The following is a 17101-nucleotide window of genomic DNA, read 5'->3' as shown; positions in this document are numbered from 1 at the left end:
ATTCTGTGTGACTACATGGGAAGAGAAGAATATTCCGAGACCACCCAAGCCCAGTGCCAAGGGCAGAACAGCAGGCAAGAGTGCAAAGGGAACAGGAAGAAATGTTTGCCTCTTTAGCAGGGTTACATCCTATGTGTTAGTAAGGGAGCTTGTCCGAAAAGCAAATCTCTGCCTCCTGCCTCTTTCAGTGACAGTTCTTGGCAAGAAAGAGTCCATAACACAGCTGTACCAAAGTCAAGTTCACAGAGCTATTAAAGGTTTAGAGGGTGCTAGGAGTGGAAGGCCAGAGTTTTGATAGAGTCACACGGTTTTGAAGCAGCTGGCCTTATGCCATATCAATGTTGCAGGCGCACTGTGTTTAGATATCATTTTTCTGGAGGTCACATTTTTCTGCTCATCAGCTTTTGTATCACTGAGTTCTTAGCCAGTACATTTGAGGTAGAGGCCAATAAAAGTTTTAGTGCTGAAAAGGGCCAGAATAAAACACAGGTGTTACCTTTCTGACATAACTTGATTGGCAACAAAAGGGCTGGGTTTACATTAGCAAAATTGCTAGTGAAACCCCAACTTGAGTCTCCACCCAGAAACCTGAGAAGACTGAACTAAACAATTTTCACCTGCTGGGTCAGTAAATTTCTTGCTTCATGAACACAAATCAGTCAGTTTAAAAAGCTGTTTTGCAGAAAGAAAAAAACAAGAGCAAGCCAGAACAAAATAACGTGTTAAGAACATGTGCCTGAAGTATAACTTTAACCACTTTTGCAGTCCTCTCCTCTGCTAAATCAGGCCAGCTATCATCCAGAGTCCTCTTAAGCACAGTTAAATAGTCCAGATATTAATACTCAATTTCAAATTGCTCTCTGTGATACATCTTTCAATAAAATAAAATGACCCCTCCATCATAGTACAGCAATGCATGTAGAATAAAGGTGTGTCAGCCCTTACCAAGGTTTCACTTGTGTTCACCACCCTTTTTCGATGGGAAGGGGGGGTGTCAGCACCAAACCTCTCTTCTGGGATCACCTTGCCTTCTGGACTCATTTAGTAGAGGATCTCATATCAGCTGCCAGGCTTACAAAGGAAGAACAACAGCATTTCATGCATTTTTCCCAGAAGCTTCATTACAGTTTTGCAGTCCCCTGCCAGGAATCACACAGCCTGCAGACCAAGAGCACAAGCACTAGCATACCTGCAAGGATCCACTAATATGACAGTTCAACATGCTAAACCTCCAACCTATGAATTCCAGACCTTGCCATATAAACTAATGCAGAGGCTTACAAGTTTCACCTGACAACCATTACACTCATGTTCTTGGCTCTGTTTTCAACACAGGAACATATGGTACAATGTGTGACAGGTGTGTTGTATTAATGCACTGATGAAAGCAGCAACTGCAATAGAAAAGATTAAACATAACAAACGAGCTCAGATTCTTTCATTTGGTGAAAAACCAGTATCTTCAAGAAATAGCATTTCTCTAGATTATTGGTGATAGGCAAGATATCTTAACCTACTTGGTGTTTAGCTTCCCAGTGACCACATTGGTAGAACATGTTGGTGCATTCCTAGCCCTTTCGCAGCTACACTTTTAAATGCCACTGAGTTACTGTGAGATAGCTGCCGTGCATCTTGCCCCAGACAGGTTTGCATTTTTCCTTTATCAGGACTTTTATGGCTTTGTGATGCACGGTCAGACCTGGCTGGCTGCCGCTGCAGCACTGAGGACATCCCTGAGGGCCATCCCAGCTATGTCTGGGTAGACGGTGGGTGTCCTGTGGGCTCAAGCACTGGGTCTGGGGATGAACGGCAGGGAGCAGACTGGAACCAGCAAGGCACGATTAGGTTTGTGCGTCTGTTTCCACCACCGGTGCCTACCAGGCCAACCCCTCAGCCAGCAGCCAGCCCTGGGGAGGAGGCTCGGGGTATGCCGCAGCGTGGGCGTAGTGTCAGGAGCTGTAGCCCAGCACCTGCCCCAGCCCATCTCCCGGCACCCCGTGACTGCTACGGGTGCTGGCAGCTCCCCAGCGCCCAGCACGGTGCCTCTGGCTGCTGGGAGCAGGGCTCGCACATGCCCGGGGCAGAGGCGCTGGGCCCCCTGGGCCTCGAGCCATGCACAGGAGATGTCCCCTCCCTCAAAGAACTGGAGCAGCTCCTCAATACCGGGCAGCGCTCCTGTAACCACGTCGATGAAGTATGGCCTAATCTCTTCTTGGGAGACCTGTAAGTAAAGTTGCACAGACTGACTTTGCTCTAATGCCATGCTGTACGCTCTGTCTTTTCAGCCTGTTATTATCCCTCATCGGTCAGGCATTAGGTAGCTCTTGGTTTTGCTGACTGATGTCATTTAAACTGCAGACAGCAAAGTTTCTGAGATAAAATTATGACTAATTGGGTATTTGCTTCTTTGTTAACCCTCAGGAACAATGCGCTGGCTTATGTGCCAGCACATGGCTTGGGAGATGCAATCACAGGACTGTTCCTGCCCTCTGAATATCTCTGTACCCATCTTGATTTGTTTGTGTTGGTCTTTTCCTCAGAGTAACAGCTCACAACAGATTTATTCTGTGGAAGATGGGTGTTACCCATGTTTTAAACGCTGCCCACGGCACAGTGTACAGCCAGGGAGGCCAGGACTATTACGGAGCTACCATTGATTACTATGGTGTACCAGCCCACGACCTCCCCAGCTTTGATATAAGCCAGTTCTTTTACTCTGCGGCAGAATTTATCCACAAAGCCTTGAATACGCCGGGAGGTATGAAATTATCACTGTTCGCATTTCAAATGTGTTGGCAGCCTCTTGTAACTGGTCAGGTCCACAAGCTCAGTGGTAGATGAGTCAGTGCGCAGACTGCTGGTCACCTGCCTGGTGGGTGGTGAGGGGAGGGTGTGCAGAGCACATGTGTAGCTCTAGGTTGGTCCCAAAAGATCAAGGAAGACTGCAAAAAGTTGATGTGAGAAAAAGGATGGACAGTGAAGGAGAAACACTGAGGCAGAGAGGAGAAGGAGTAGAGGGAAAAATATCTGGAAGGAAAGGCTTATTCAAACAAGGAAAAGAAAAAACACACATTTGATATGGACACAGTTTTATCTGGTCTAGTCTTTTGAGACCCTCTCATAGCAACTGTATTTGTAAGAACACATGAATAAAGAGATAAAAGTCCTGATTTCTCCAGCCACAAGGCCTGTGAAGAGGCCCATACACTGCAGGTGAACTTCCTATGTGAACAGGGCCTGCAGAGCATGCGCCTTAGCAGGAGATGCACCTTTACCCAAGGAGATTTATGGCACGTTGCACAAGAGATTGAGCATCTTGGCACTGGTGCTATAAAATACTAATTAGTATCTATTACATAAAAGATTATTCCTTAGTATGAGTAAACTGGCATTAATGGATCTACCTCAGTCTGTCTCACATGCTCTGCCTTCAAAAAAGAAATACAGCCACAGCAAATTGCCTTATTACGCAATGGTACTAGGCCAGTCATTTTTCTTGGTGGCTAATGTGTTAGTGCCATCCTTTCAGGCCATATTGTAGCATTCTTCTTCACCTTATTAAGCCCCTCTGAAAGCAATGGGTCTGGTTTTCCTCTTGTTCACAACAGAACAACATCACTGCTTCAACAGGGTTCTCTTTGATTTACCAGTGTTTCTGAAATCAGGTTGTGACCTCATGGCACTGCTCATTCAAGTCGCTAGAACAATTACAAATTAGACTTCACTGTTAGTAGTTCATGCCATCTATTGGAAGGGTAAAAAATAAATTGTTTGCTGTGTTGCTGTGACCACACTGGAAAAGGCAGGAGGGGTTTGCCTTCCCTTTAAATTAAACTTCATCCACTGTGCTGCTTCACTTTTATTGTTATAATTTGCCTTTTTTTTTTCCTTTTTTGACCAGCTAAAATTTTGGTACATTGTGCAGTTGGAGTAAGCAGGTCAGCTTCCCTTGTCCTAGCATATCTCATGATAAATCACCACCTCCCATTGATTGAAGCCATCAAAACAGTGAAGGAACATCGATGGATTTCACCCAACCGTGGCTTTCTGAAACACCTGCGAAATTTGGATGTTCAGCTACAGCAAAAGAAGGACTTCTGAAAGGGCAAACCCATTTGCATTCAGTTTTTCAGCCTTCATAATCCATGTGCCTATAATACTTCCCATGATCAGTGCATACTGAAAAGATAAAGAGTTATGCATCAAATTAAAAAAAAATCAACAGAACTGCCAATGGATTAATTCTGTAGTAGCTCAGTTTCTTGTAGACAAGCACTGCCAAACATCAGCCCTATAAGCACCACATGCTGCAGAGCTGCTGTGCCCAGCGTGGTGCTACCAGATGACTCCCCTGGAGCAGTTAGGATGGACTGTGGTTGTTCCCTATTTGTGCTAATACCAAAGGCAAGTTCAATAACTGCATCTAGTGCTACAGTATGTTTGAGACCCCTTTACTAAGGTGTGTAAAATGACCTTCAGTTTGGTTGCAGTTTTCGTATGAAAAGCTCGTCGTGGTGCAGGCCTGGTGATGTAATGAGGGCAATTGGTCAGAAGCCCAAGCACTGCTGCAGACACCTTCCTCTTCCTCCAGTCTCTTCAGTGTTGCACTGCCACAGAAAGCTGTGGCAGCCTGAACACCCACACCAGCAGAATAAACTTCCTCCACGCAGCTCTCTATGAAGTCTCAGGGTCAGCAAACTCACAAGCCTTTTCTTGTGTAAATATGTTTTCAACAAGATACTGTATATTATAGTATATTGAGGACATTAAGAAAGAAGACAGATTTTCAAGGTATTTTGTAAGCATAAACTCATTAGTTCTGTGTAAGTGGCTTTGAATCATCCTTGGTTTAACATCAGGTAGGAGCCCAGGCATTTGTCATTACTGAGGAGCTACTGGCATGTGTTTGCCTGTTCCCCACTATGTGTTTCCAAGCTCTCACCCACAAGAAATGCAGATTGCGCTAAGGGCCTGTGGATGTTAAATCCATAAAAGACGTGTATAAGGAGTCATTTTGGCTTTAAGTATGTAAAGTGCTTATTTTGCACCATCTCTCTGCTCTTCACCTCTCAGTCTGCAAGGAAATTGCTGAGCTCCACGCCTGGCAACTGCTCCCGCACACCAGCAACTTGAACCTGAGCAAGGACATCTTCCCCCTCTGCCTGTCCTCCTGCCTTTATCCTGTTCCTTCCAACTTCTCAGGTTTAAGCCAAAATATTATCCACCCTCTCTGGCCTCTTCCTTCACAAAGGATTAGTCCAGAGAAAGAAAGTATCAAAGGTCCAGGAAATCCAAGTAATGCTTTCCATCCATCTCCGCGTAAGGGTGCTGACACCTGAATATGGTATCTTGTCTATGTTCCAGATTTCAAAGTTTCAACTTAAAATAAGCCTAAAAAACCAGACTGACAGACTCCCTGCCTGCATGCATGCCCTTAATTTGATTTAAGCCCATCTTGTATTGCTATTTTCTAAATTCAGCAGGGAACTGAGTTAGTTTAAATAAATAGCTTGGCTTAATTGATACAAATTAGTTTTAGGTTGTTTTGAGGTTGTCACTTTTCCTATGACCAGTTAATCAGTTACTTAAACCAACATGATTTTTAATACAGAAACAGAATTTGAAATTCATGCTACTATTCTCCCTAAAAATTACCTTATGGTGAACCATGAAGCAATACTCAAATCTATTTTTGCCCTTTGCTACTACGTTGATTTATTGATTAGATGACCTTATAAACTTTCCCTGCCAGATTGAGTAAATACATTTCTGCTTGCTTGAAGCACCAGGCCTGATCATTTCCTCTCTCCTGGAGAAGGCTTGCAAAGTTATTACAAAACGTAAATGGTGACGACTTGTGGGTTGAAGTTCTTCCTTCCCTGACCTCTATCACCTTTAATTCTTGGAGAGGCTGAGACACAGATGCTGATTCGGCCTAGTGCTTATGGGAATGTAGAAATCCCTATTTCAGTGTACACAAATGCTTTGCAAAATAAGCATATTTAAGATCCTTTTAGAGGTCTGTTTGACTGTCTGTTCAGATTTTCCTAAATCTTGCCAAAGACCTCCACTGGCAACAAAGAGAAAATTTTGTGATGTAAAAAGATCAAATAGAAAATCACATTTAAAACCCAACAGTGCTAGCACAATCTTTATACCTCACAAAGCAGCAGTGCAGCGGAGGAGGAGCTGGGTTTGCTTTGAAGTTCTCCATTAGCGTTAATAAGGATTTACACGAGTTAACATTTCATTGTAATTTATACTTCATTCACATTACAGTAGATTTCAGTCTTGAAGCCTTTTGAAGACATGGCACTGAAAAGTCTGAAATTCATGTGAGTGAAATAAAGCATCTTAACGGCTTTAGCCTGGGCAAAATTAGACACATGTGAGCAAGATTGATGGAACCTCCCATCAGGATAATGCTTTGCATGCCCCTGAACATCTGTCCCACAAAGCCACAGCTGTGAAAGCTGCTCCTGTTGTAAATTAGTACCTGCTCTCTTAGATACTGCTTCTCCTTTGAGAGTTTTGTTTCACAAGGGGTACAGAATTGTAGACTGAATTTGAGCCAGTATGGCATCCATGCCACCAGTGACACGGTAGTGATTTTGCACAGCAAGACTTACTTACCCCAGTGGATAGAAAAAATTAGTTCGAAGCTCTTTTCAAGGGCACTGGCAAATCACAGAAGCGTTTTTAATCTGCAGCGGTTGTGTTGCCTAAATTTCCTGCCTGCAATATTGCTCCCTTCTTTATATTCTGTGCACCTTTGGCTCCAGCTCTGCGCAGGGAAAAAGATTCCCATCAACATATGTAAAAGCAGTAAAATTAGTCCTGTAACTTCTTGAAACAGAAAACACTGCTTTGACTTGCTAGGAGGAAAAAAGACCTCACCAGTCCTTTACATTATCCATAGCTCAGGTCATGATGTGGCATAACATTAGTACTTCCCTGTTTTCCTCTATCAGCAAAAAAACTTGTATTTTGAATATTGGTTTGGCAAGTTAGGCTGAGGAGACAAAATAAAAGCAAAACACTGCCTCACCAGTGGCACAAGAATATGCACGTGACACAGGGGCTGCACGATGCAGGAGACTAAAGGTATTGAATGTTAACTCCTCATTGAGGAAGGATCCCACTTGGGAAGATGCTTCAGTAGCTGAAGATAAGCTGGGTGCCTGCTGAACCAAAGCATCCAGGCTCACCCAGAGGTGCCCCTGTACCTTCCCAAGACCCTGAAGGAACTGTCAATGCTGGGGACCAAGCCTGACGAGGAGCTGCTTACCCTCCATCTCCCCTGAAGCAAACAGGCACACAGAACTTCCTGCCCAGGCTCAGAGGCATGTTCCTGAAAAACAATTTTTTGGCTTTTGAAAGCAATTTTCAGCTAGATTCAATTTCTGATCCACCTTACCAAGTGGGTCATGAGGCTTAGTGCCAGCTCAATGGAGGCTGTGGGTGGGTGGCTGTGAGCAGAGGGCATGGTGAAAGGGACCTAAATCAGCTTAAAGCAGTAACAAAATCACAGCATCCCCTGAAGGAAGGCATGCAGAATGCCAGTGGAAACTTCCCTTATTCTCAAGTAGAATAGCTGAAGGTAAGAGACAAAGTCAGCAGAAGCCAAGCTAGGAACTGGAGGAAGGGGGTTATGTGCGCTGTGTGATGCCTTGCCCCAGGATGCTGCAGGGTGTAGAAGCCTACAAAAATTCAAGGAGTAACTGGGAACATTTAGGGAACAGAAATCCCCTCAGGATTACCAAATACACAGAAATTGTGACCAGACCTGGAAGCTCCTGAGCTGCAGCCAGCTGGAAGCTGGGACAGTATTAGAAAGCAGTATATCTCATACTTGCCTGGTCTCATTTTCCATCAGCATCTGCTTATGGCCACAGTCAAACTCGATGGACTGTGGTGAGGCCCAGGACAACTGCTCTCCTGGTCTTTATTTTGAACTCGCCCTTAAGATGAGCTGTCCCCTGTTTCCCAGTAGCTTATTATTAGAACTGGGTAGCATGAGGCACTGGGGACTGCGTCTTGGCTGCATTCATTGACATTTCTTTCATGGGGAGAGCTCCATGCTGGCAAGCACAGCACTATTGCTTCTGGGGGGAGGTGGTTTTCGGTTTATTTGTTTTTGGTTTTGTTTTCCTGTGGCTGTTCCCATTCCATTGGGGATGCAACACTGAGCTCATCTTGGGAGGCGTCCGGGCGCGTGCCACATTTAGAGACAGCCACCTGTTTGGGAACATCAAGTGAAGAGCACACTCCAGCAAAGCCACCCCTGCTGGCTCTGCAGCAGCAGGCTCTCCACTGCCTAAATCTGTGTGTGGCCACCAACGGGGGGGCCGGTGCCTGGAGGTCGTCAGACCCAGTCGCTCAGGAACGCTTTGAGCTGTACTCCCTCTGCCCAGGAATCACAAAGTATTTTGAGCAGCTGCAAGGTGGAATTGAAGCACGTGTGTGATGAGTGGCCTAAGCTCCACATAGGCAATACATAAGTGCTATTTAAGGCTGAAGGGCTGAGGAATGTAGTGCTTGTTAACATATGCTGACCAACTGTTTTATTTAGTCAGCATTGTTAAATTTAGTTGCCTTAAAATAGATTTAAGATTAGCATAGAAGAAAGCAAAATGACTGCCCATTAAAGAAGAACCTTCAAAACAGACTAAAATGGATTGAGACCAAATTTATCTTTATGAATTTGTATTATTTTAAAATCATTAAGAAAAAACAATTTTCTAAATGGTGCAGCATTTAACATGTAGACCACAAGGCAGAATCATGATTCTGAGTAGCCTTAAAATTGAACCATGATTTTTTTCTCCATTTTCTCAATTTATTTTTAACTAGAATGGCAATTTTCAAATAATAATAATAAAGTACTCCAATATTTGCTGTTTGTATTATAAGCTGATTTTCAGTTGAAATTTCTGACAAAATGTCTGAACATCCTGAATGACACCAGACTTCATTGTTTATTTCTCAGACTTGTACAGATGGTTGTTTCACTCTGGAGCATGAAGGGAACACACAGTCACCTGCAGTGAATGTGCCTAGTGTTCAATTTTTTTTGTCAAAACACATTCTTTACACCACCAGCAAGTTGAAAGCATGTTGAAATAACTGAAAATTATAATAATTCCTAAAGGAGAGAAGCAGAAGGAACTAAAGATCCTTTGACTAATTGCCCATTGATTACAGCTAAAAGTAGGAATCTTTTAGCTGTGAAAAAGCTGAACAGAAAAGCCCAGTGGTCCTTCACTACCTTCAATCTGCTGTGAAAATCCTATCTACTTCCATGAACTTCTGACTTGGTGGTGAGAGTGGGAAACCTGCTTTCTCTTTTCCAGTTAAACCTTGTGACTATACTTGGAAATTAAAAAAAAATAAATTACGGACTTTTTTGTCTCAACACCATCACTTGATTTTAGACATTCTTCTAAGTGCAGATTTAAGACATCCTTTTAATGCCCATGGGGATATATGTTACATATTATCCTTCCATGTGTATTTCTAAATGCATTCTATGTATTAAAAAAAAAAATGGTGGGAAAAAATGTATAGATAGCAGTGTGTACATATAGTAAGTAAAAGATGAACTTTCAGCCAAGATGAATAAAAATGCAAAGAGATTTGCTAATGCAACAGCTGATCTATAATATGGAGGTTAAATATAAAGAGTGAAAGACTGCAATCATTGAAACTAGAAATTTATCAAGTCCTATCAATGGAATTTTCTGTATGCTACCAACATCAATTCAACAAATATGAACAGCACCTCAGAATAAGGTTTCATAGCATCTTCTTGAGGTGGAAGTGTGTGGGAGAGAGAGAATTTGCATTTAGGGACTTACCCAGTACACAGTGAAGTCAACAAACAGTGATTGTTTCTGTTATTGAGCAAACCTGTGCCAGCATCAGGACTTGTGCCACAGCTCGTGCCAAATAACCCAAAGCAGTACCATAAACTGTCACTGCTTGTTCCTGTGGAACCAGTTATGTGCAGCTCCTCAGGAGCTACCAGGCAATTAAAGATAAATCTAGAATTAAAGCTGTATTCTATAAGACATTTTTCCTTATGACTTTATCAGAATTTTGATGGTCAGTCTCTTTAAATGAGTTAAATATAATTCATTATATACTACACACGATAACATTATATAATATATACTATAAATAAAGCAGGGTTGGCTGACTTTACATGATGTCTTTCATCCTGGAGGACTTTGAAGTGGTCAACAAACCGATTATTAAATATTTGTCTGCTATCAGCCACTGCTGATACAAAAGGCCAAGGCCAAGACCCTTTGGGTTGAAAGGTAAAATATTTTTATAAGTGCTGCACAATAAGCAACTCAGGGCACAAGATGTAAAACATCCTGCAAAAATTAAACTTGACAGTGAATTTAAAATAGGCTGGTTTAACAAGTGGAATATAGCCAGATTAACAAGATTAATACCACCCCAGCAAAGAAATATGACACAATCACAGTTTGGGGCAAAAGGGTTACAGGCTGTACTAAAACCTGACTGGGTTATTTCAGCATTGTACTTCAAGTCCAATTGTAGGAGGACCTGAGCTACCTCATGAAGTGAATTTTTGCAAGGTGTTTGGGCCAGTAACTCCCAATGACTGTAGTCAAATGGAGCCTGCAATACTTGTTAAATTTACAGGAAGTTATATTTTTTCTACACCTATTTTGAGTATATTCAGAAATCACAACCTTTTACTTTTAACTACATCACTGTTTCCTATGCAAGTCTCAAAGTGTGGTAGGCCCTAAGCTCTTGCAGACTAAGACGTTACAAGGCAATAAGATATATTGCGCTGCTTTTTGTCACAAGCTTTCATACACGATTCTCCACAGCTTCATAGCCCAAGGCAAGAAAGACCTGTGGAGACTTGGTGTCCCTTGAGTACTGAATGCTGCACATTTTGCATACGGAAGCAAAGGGGACCAAACATTCCATGGCCAGGAAAGTCATTGTTATGGAATATCTGCAGAGGACTTTCACCTTGGCACGCATTTCTATACCACCTCTGAGTACATTCACAAGGCCAAATGCTGGTAAGCCACTGCTTTAACACAGCACTTCCATTAAGCAATCACAGATTACTTTAGAAGCATTAACTATACTTCATTCAACCACTGGGTAAGCCTAATTATCTACTTCTACAGATATTGTCTCCATGGTAAGAGGGAGGATAGCAGCATCCTGAAAGATACGGAGTGGCCCACAAAACTACATCCAAGTCAGTGTCAAGGATCACACATGGCCCACTGTAATGACCGGAGTGTATCTTCTGTAACAGAAGAGAAAAAAGTAAGCAAGTAGAAATGGGAACAATGCTGTATTTTAGTGGGTGGGGAGAAGGACTGAGTTTTCAGTTGAAAAACACTGTTGTTGTTGTTGTTATTTGAGTTTTTCTGTATTGATTCATCAGAATACAAAACACACAAAATGTTACTTTCTGGTTTGAGAAGCAGCCAAAAATCCGCAAACAGCTATTGTAAAGACATGCCAATTGGCCATTTACAGAGCCTAATGCCATATGTTTTCCTATTTTTCTGGACTCAGATCTCTAGTAACAAAAAGTGGTTCTTGATTTATGAAAGAGATGAATGTAATACCCTGAAGGGTACTTTATCTCAGCTGCTGTAAATTCGATCTCTAAGAAATGAGATGATGTGAGTAAGGCAGAAGTACCAGCTTATGCCATCTGTGACCGTGGCACTATTCTCTGCAGCCTGGAACAGCACAACATGTATTAATTTCTATTTTGCAGGAAAATTTTGGTTCACTGTATTCTTGGAAAAAGCAGATCTGCCTCCTTTGTGCTACCTTAACCTTATGATCTTCCATCACTTTTCTCTGGGCAATGCTATCCAAGGAGTTATCCATTACTGAGGAACTTCAAGCGGAAGGTTCCTGAAACAGCTGCAGGACTTAGATATTGAACTAAGATACATACGGTATACACCTATGTAAATTCTTATGAAATAGAAGATCAAAGTGACAGGAAGAAATGTCAGACAGCCAGTCTGAATATGAGATAAAGATGAAAGGAATGTGACCTAAAGCTTTGGCATCAAACCTATGTTTCCCCTCTGTTTAGAGGACAGAGGGTTTTTCCAGTCACTACTCAAACATTTGGTTAAATGAAGGCAACAAATGTGCTAGACAGACCTCTAGAATATGCTCCCCATTTGCTGTCCCCTCTGTTTGCAAAGACTCATAAAACCTGACTTCAAGAGAAAGCAATCCCATGTTTGAAGTTAAAGCTCTTAAGAATAACCCTGGACTTAAAATGATGGTAACCTGTTTTGCTGCAGTGGGATCAACAAATGAAAAGGGAGGAAAATGTGGAAGGCCAGCACAGACAACAAGTTACCCAAATGGGGGACAGAGTTTTCCCACCCTGCTGACAATAGATGCTCAGTTCCCAAGGACTTCCCAGAGGTACCTTCCTGCCACCATGTCCTCTGTCCAGCTCAGTCTTAGCTTTATGGACCTGAGATTTACAGCAACGGATTGCCATAAATTAGCTCTTTTCTCAGAATGCCCTGTTCCCACCAAAATTCTCTTTAAGCAAGCTGTGCTGTGTCTTCAGTGCTAGCGAACACATAAAGAGCTGAGTTCCTTAATTTTACAGGAATATTTCATAAAGAAACTGCTCTTTCAACCCTACTCTGCTTGCTCAGAGCTTCTCCCATTAGCGTGTCTTCTGTCACTTTCTCACAAAGGAAAGGGGAGTGAAATGATAAAATGCTAATTAGATTTTTGAAATGAATGCAAATTAACAAGCAAAGCTACACCACCTTGTGGTAGTTCTTATCTTAGGGCAGATCCTAGAAAAACAGTTATAGACTGAAGTCCTGGAGACACAGAAGTAAAATACCCGGGGAAAGCCGCAGGTGACAACTCCAGCTTCTCAGCAGAACTATGCAGCATTTGCAGTGAGTTTGTCTGCAGTGTGCATACATTTCTGTACAAACGAACACAGTGCAACTTGGGAACATCAGTGCTGGGGACAATCAATCCACGGTGAAACTCCCACCAATAAAAACAGTGGTGCAACCCAGGGCTGAGTTAGCTTTCCCATGTAGAGGTGTCTACTGAGGACGGCATGGCCTAGGAGGCGTATGTAACTGGCAGGTTCTCAAGTGTCAAAATAGAAGCAGAATCACCAGCTGCGTACATCCTGTGCTCCACAAGCGAGACGCAAACAAGAAAAACAGTCGAGCTGTCTGTTGGAAAAAGCAGCTTCCCAGGATCACCCCAACCACGGTGTAATTGTGATCAATCCGCATTGGCAAGTATCAGTTTTCCATATGTGTTTCACCTAATGCTGGCTGCCTGTGGAGAGCAGCTCGGGCAGGCTGATGCATGCTTGTTATCGCCGGCATAAATATCTCTGCCTCGTGTTATTGTGGCACAAAGCAGCTGGACCATTTGAAAATCATTTAAAAAGCACTATAAAATTAGGGCTCCAGTGCTCTTATTTTATGACTTTCATGAGCAGCCATTGCCTAGAGAGAAATTATCCTCTTTATTTTCAAGGCTAAAGGTTCTTTTAACATTCATCAAAATCGAAGTGCACCCTTGATAACACATTGAGCTGTTACTTATCTAGTACAGTCTCTTTACCTTCTGCATAATATCACATCTGAGATCTCAGTTCTTCATATACAACTCATTTCATTGTGGCTGCTGTTGTTTTCACCAACTGAATTTGCATAGTTTCTGGAGAGGCTGGCTTATGCCCTGAAACATATTCTTTGCATAATTCTTAATTTTATTTTATTTTTAATTTTTAGAAAAATAGCACTGAGTGTTTTTCTTATTGACCCCGCTATAAAAATGGTCAATTACCTCTTCTGGCAATGGCTTTTCACAGACCAATTAAGCACTGTAAGTGAAACATATTCAAGGGCATAAATAGTACTTAGGTGCACAGCCTGATAGACTCCCCCTTCTGCCTTTGAAAACTCTTTCCCCCATATAAGAAAAAAGTCTTAGATAATTTTCTTTTTTTCGCTCTATTGTTTTCACAGACAGCTAAACCCAGGAAAACAATGAGTGAACCAAAGCAGTGTGAGAAAATTCAAACAGTATGGAGGGAGATCCATTCCTTTTAGAAACAAAAGTGCAGCTGTAAAGACCATTACTAAAGCTTGGATTTGAAGGGTTTTGCAAGAGACACCATGCAAAATTGTCAGCCGCAAAGGCTGAGAGAGGCCCTGCACATCCTCTGTCCTGCAGCTCAGGAAAACCACTGTTTTCCTCCAAGTTGTTTATCCTGCTTCAGGTTGCTGTAAGAGCCCAGTCACCTTATTATCCAGACATCAAATATAGACTGAAGATAGGCATTTAGAAAGCCATAACCTTAGCTCTGTTTTCAGGATTCCCTCTTTGGCCAAGATTTCTTTTTTTTTTTTTTTTTTTTTTTTTATTTCCACCTTTAGGGATAGCAGACCGCATTGCTGTGCCAAAAAGGTGGCATGCTTTCAACTCTCTGCAAATGGGGATAGCTGGCGCTAATAGGTCGTGCTGTGAAAGTGTGTAGCCATGCAGAGGAGCTGTGAAGTCAAAGCACAGCATCCTGCGCGGAGGAGCTGTAACTGGCCAGATGGCAGCCCGTGTGCGTGTGAAGAGAGCGGTGCTGCCGTGCCAACACCTCTGCTAGCAGAGGCAGATTGAGTATTTAACCGTAGAGGCCTTGCCGGTTGTCACCCAGTTTTCGATTCATCGACTGGATGCTTAAGCTAACAGAGGGATGAGATGGGGTTATTTGGTAATCGCAATTGTTTATGACCTTAGGAAGACACAGCAAACAAAGCAGTCATGATAAGCAGGCCCGCGTACAGGCTGCTGTCACCACGGATGCAGAAAGTGGGACAGGCATTTAGTAAGCCATGACAAGAATGCACTTCAGCTCTGCAGCACGCTTTTGTCAGCAAACCACTAGCCACTTTCCTCCATCTGACAGCATCAGGAAAAGAGAAGAGGGCTCATCTGAGCTGATCCATCTCTGAGCTCCTGCATTTCAGACCAAATTTGACCTTTCAGGTTAGGAGCGACCCACCCAAGTGCAGCCCTTACTTGTGGCAATGGTCAGGAGTGATGGGCAGGGTAAGAGCAGAGTTGGGTGCAGCCCCTTCATCACCTGATTCAGCACCACAACCACGGCTGTCTTGGCTCTGCAGGAGCTTCCTCCCTTCTGAGCTCACCTGTATGTATGCTCTTTCTTTCCCTGGTATATACACCTCGCTCAACAGAAAACACTGCAAAATCCCTTCCACCCAGGGCTTTCAAATTCCTTAACAGCCCTGAATTTGCCTTTGTTTTGGGGAAGAACTACCTGTGCTGAATGGTTTCTCACTATTAGCTTCACTAAAAAAAAAAAAAAAAGCTAGAGAGAGATGGCAAATTAGCATTTGAAGTCAATGCTTCAATGCTAAAAGGAACGTCAGAGGATTTTACTTCTAAGCATGGAAGGGGAAGAGGCATCTGCAGCGTTGTTTCCCCCATATACCTACATCTACTAAAACCTCAGCATATAAAGGGTATGAGTTTGCTCACCGTGTCTCCAGAAGAGGATTCAGCATATCCTGGAGGTGGCTTTGACCAAGATGATCAGTTGTTTGAAGTGTAGCAAAAGGACCCGGGTTGCAGGACGTTCTAGATGAGGCAGATTCAAAGTCATTTTGTGCTCTGTTAAACTTACTCATTTTTAGTAAGACTTAATCCACTTCCAAGTAGCAGGAGGGACCCTGTGACTGAAGTGGGCAAAAGAAGGTTTCTGGATGCTGTCAGTGCACTTGTGGTGTTGCCAGCAGCTGCAGAGCTTCCATCACTTGCTTTCCTCACAAGGTGAAGCTAATTCCTGCTGATAAGCACAGAACCAACCTGGGAAAAAAGTCTTTTTACCAAATGGAACGATATAAAGAACAATACCTTAAAAAGCCAAGTAGGATCAGAATCCTGAGGGAGGAGGGCACTGGGGTCTGTCTTAGCATCATCTCATTGGGCGAGGGTGCTGCTGTCCAGGTGAAAGGCATCTATGTCTTCAGTCGTTTTTCCTTATCACCACAACAGTTGAAAGTTGCTTTTAAACATTTTTCTTTTCCTTCTCCATTCCAAATCCTTTGTCATCCTCCTCCTTGCTGGTACTAAGAAATGAATCTTGCTTCATAGTGATAAATGTTTCTCACAGCCTGGGAAGCAGATGTGGTATGTTTAGTGCCCATGTTATATAATCCAGTATTTAGTAATGGGTATTGTAGACACCTCTTTCATAAGACATGGAAAAGGTGCCAAGGCAGGTTAGACCCGAAGGTCTGGTTAGCTGATCGTTCTCCATCAGCCCAGAGCAGTGTCTAGGGGAAGAGAGCATAAAAAGCTGGACAATGTAGGAGTGATTCTTCCGCTGCATTGCCTCCAGCTTTTGGCCTTCCACAGATTAACTACTTCCTAAACCTTGTGATGCTTTTAATTACTGATGGAAGGTCTGGTCCCATTACAAAACTCCCTAATTGCTCCCCTCTGCACCCAGCGAGCACCTTGCCAGCGAGCCCATGGCAAGCTGGCTGCATGGAAAGCTGGCTCTGGCAGAGGGCTCTCACACCACCAGGCCCCGGCTGGACGGCAAGGTTATGGGGTGGGTCTGCTGCTGCTGGGTTTGCAGTGTGACTTCCCTGGTTGGGATGCTTTTCCCCATGTTGGATGAACCACAAATGCCACTAATAAATTACCCTGATGCCCAATTCTGACGTGAACTAAATTCAAGTCGGCAGCAGGCTCCACCTAACGTTTCCAGTCAGTTAGGAGATATAGCAATTGTGGGCGCCTGGGCTGTGGGGGCACCTGGTGGGGAGTGGTGACCCCAGGGTCTGTGCCGGGCTGTCATTTGGAAATAACTACCTGAGGAGTAACTGCCTGTTAATTTGCACCGATGCCCAACAACTTCTGCAAGGTTTCTTTATTTTTGGATCCTGGTTTGTTACAACAGATTTTGCCACTGGAGCAAATCCAGGCCAAATTGCACTGTGCCTAGGAAAACTGAACTGTGTTACATGCTTTTCTCATACAGAAA

General features: G+C 43.2%; 1 protein-coding gene across 1 annotated transcript in view; it reads left to right on the top strand.

The window, feature by feature from the left end:
• Positions 1 to 950: 950 nt before the first annotated feature.
• LOC308196972 (uncharacterized protein) overlaps positions 951 to 17101 on the top strand; it is a 28520-nt gene continuing 12369 nt past the window's right edge. The window contains exons 1-3 of the mRNA XM_080596710.1: positions 951 to 2223; positions 2541 to 2758; positions 3902 to 4098. Of these exons, the coding sequence (XP_080452836.1) occupies positions 1928 to 2223; positions 2541 to 2758; positions 3902 to 4098 (711 nt within the window). The 5' untranslated portion in view covers positions 951 to 1927. The remainder of the gene's footprint in view (positions 2224 to 2540; positions 2759 to 3901; positions 4099 to 17101) is intronic.

Source organism: Anser brachyrhynchus (genome assembly GCF_964034855.1).
Source record: "Anser brachyrhynchus genome assembly, chromosome: 6".
Lineage (NCBI taxonomy): Eukaryota > Metazoa > Chordata > Aves > Anseriformes > Anatidae > Anser > Anser brachyrhynchus.
This window is presented reverse-complemented; position numbering and strand designations above follow the sequence as displayed.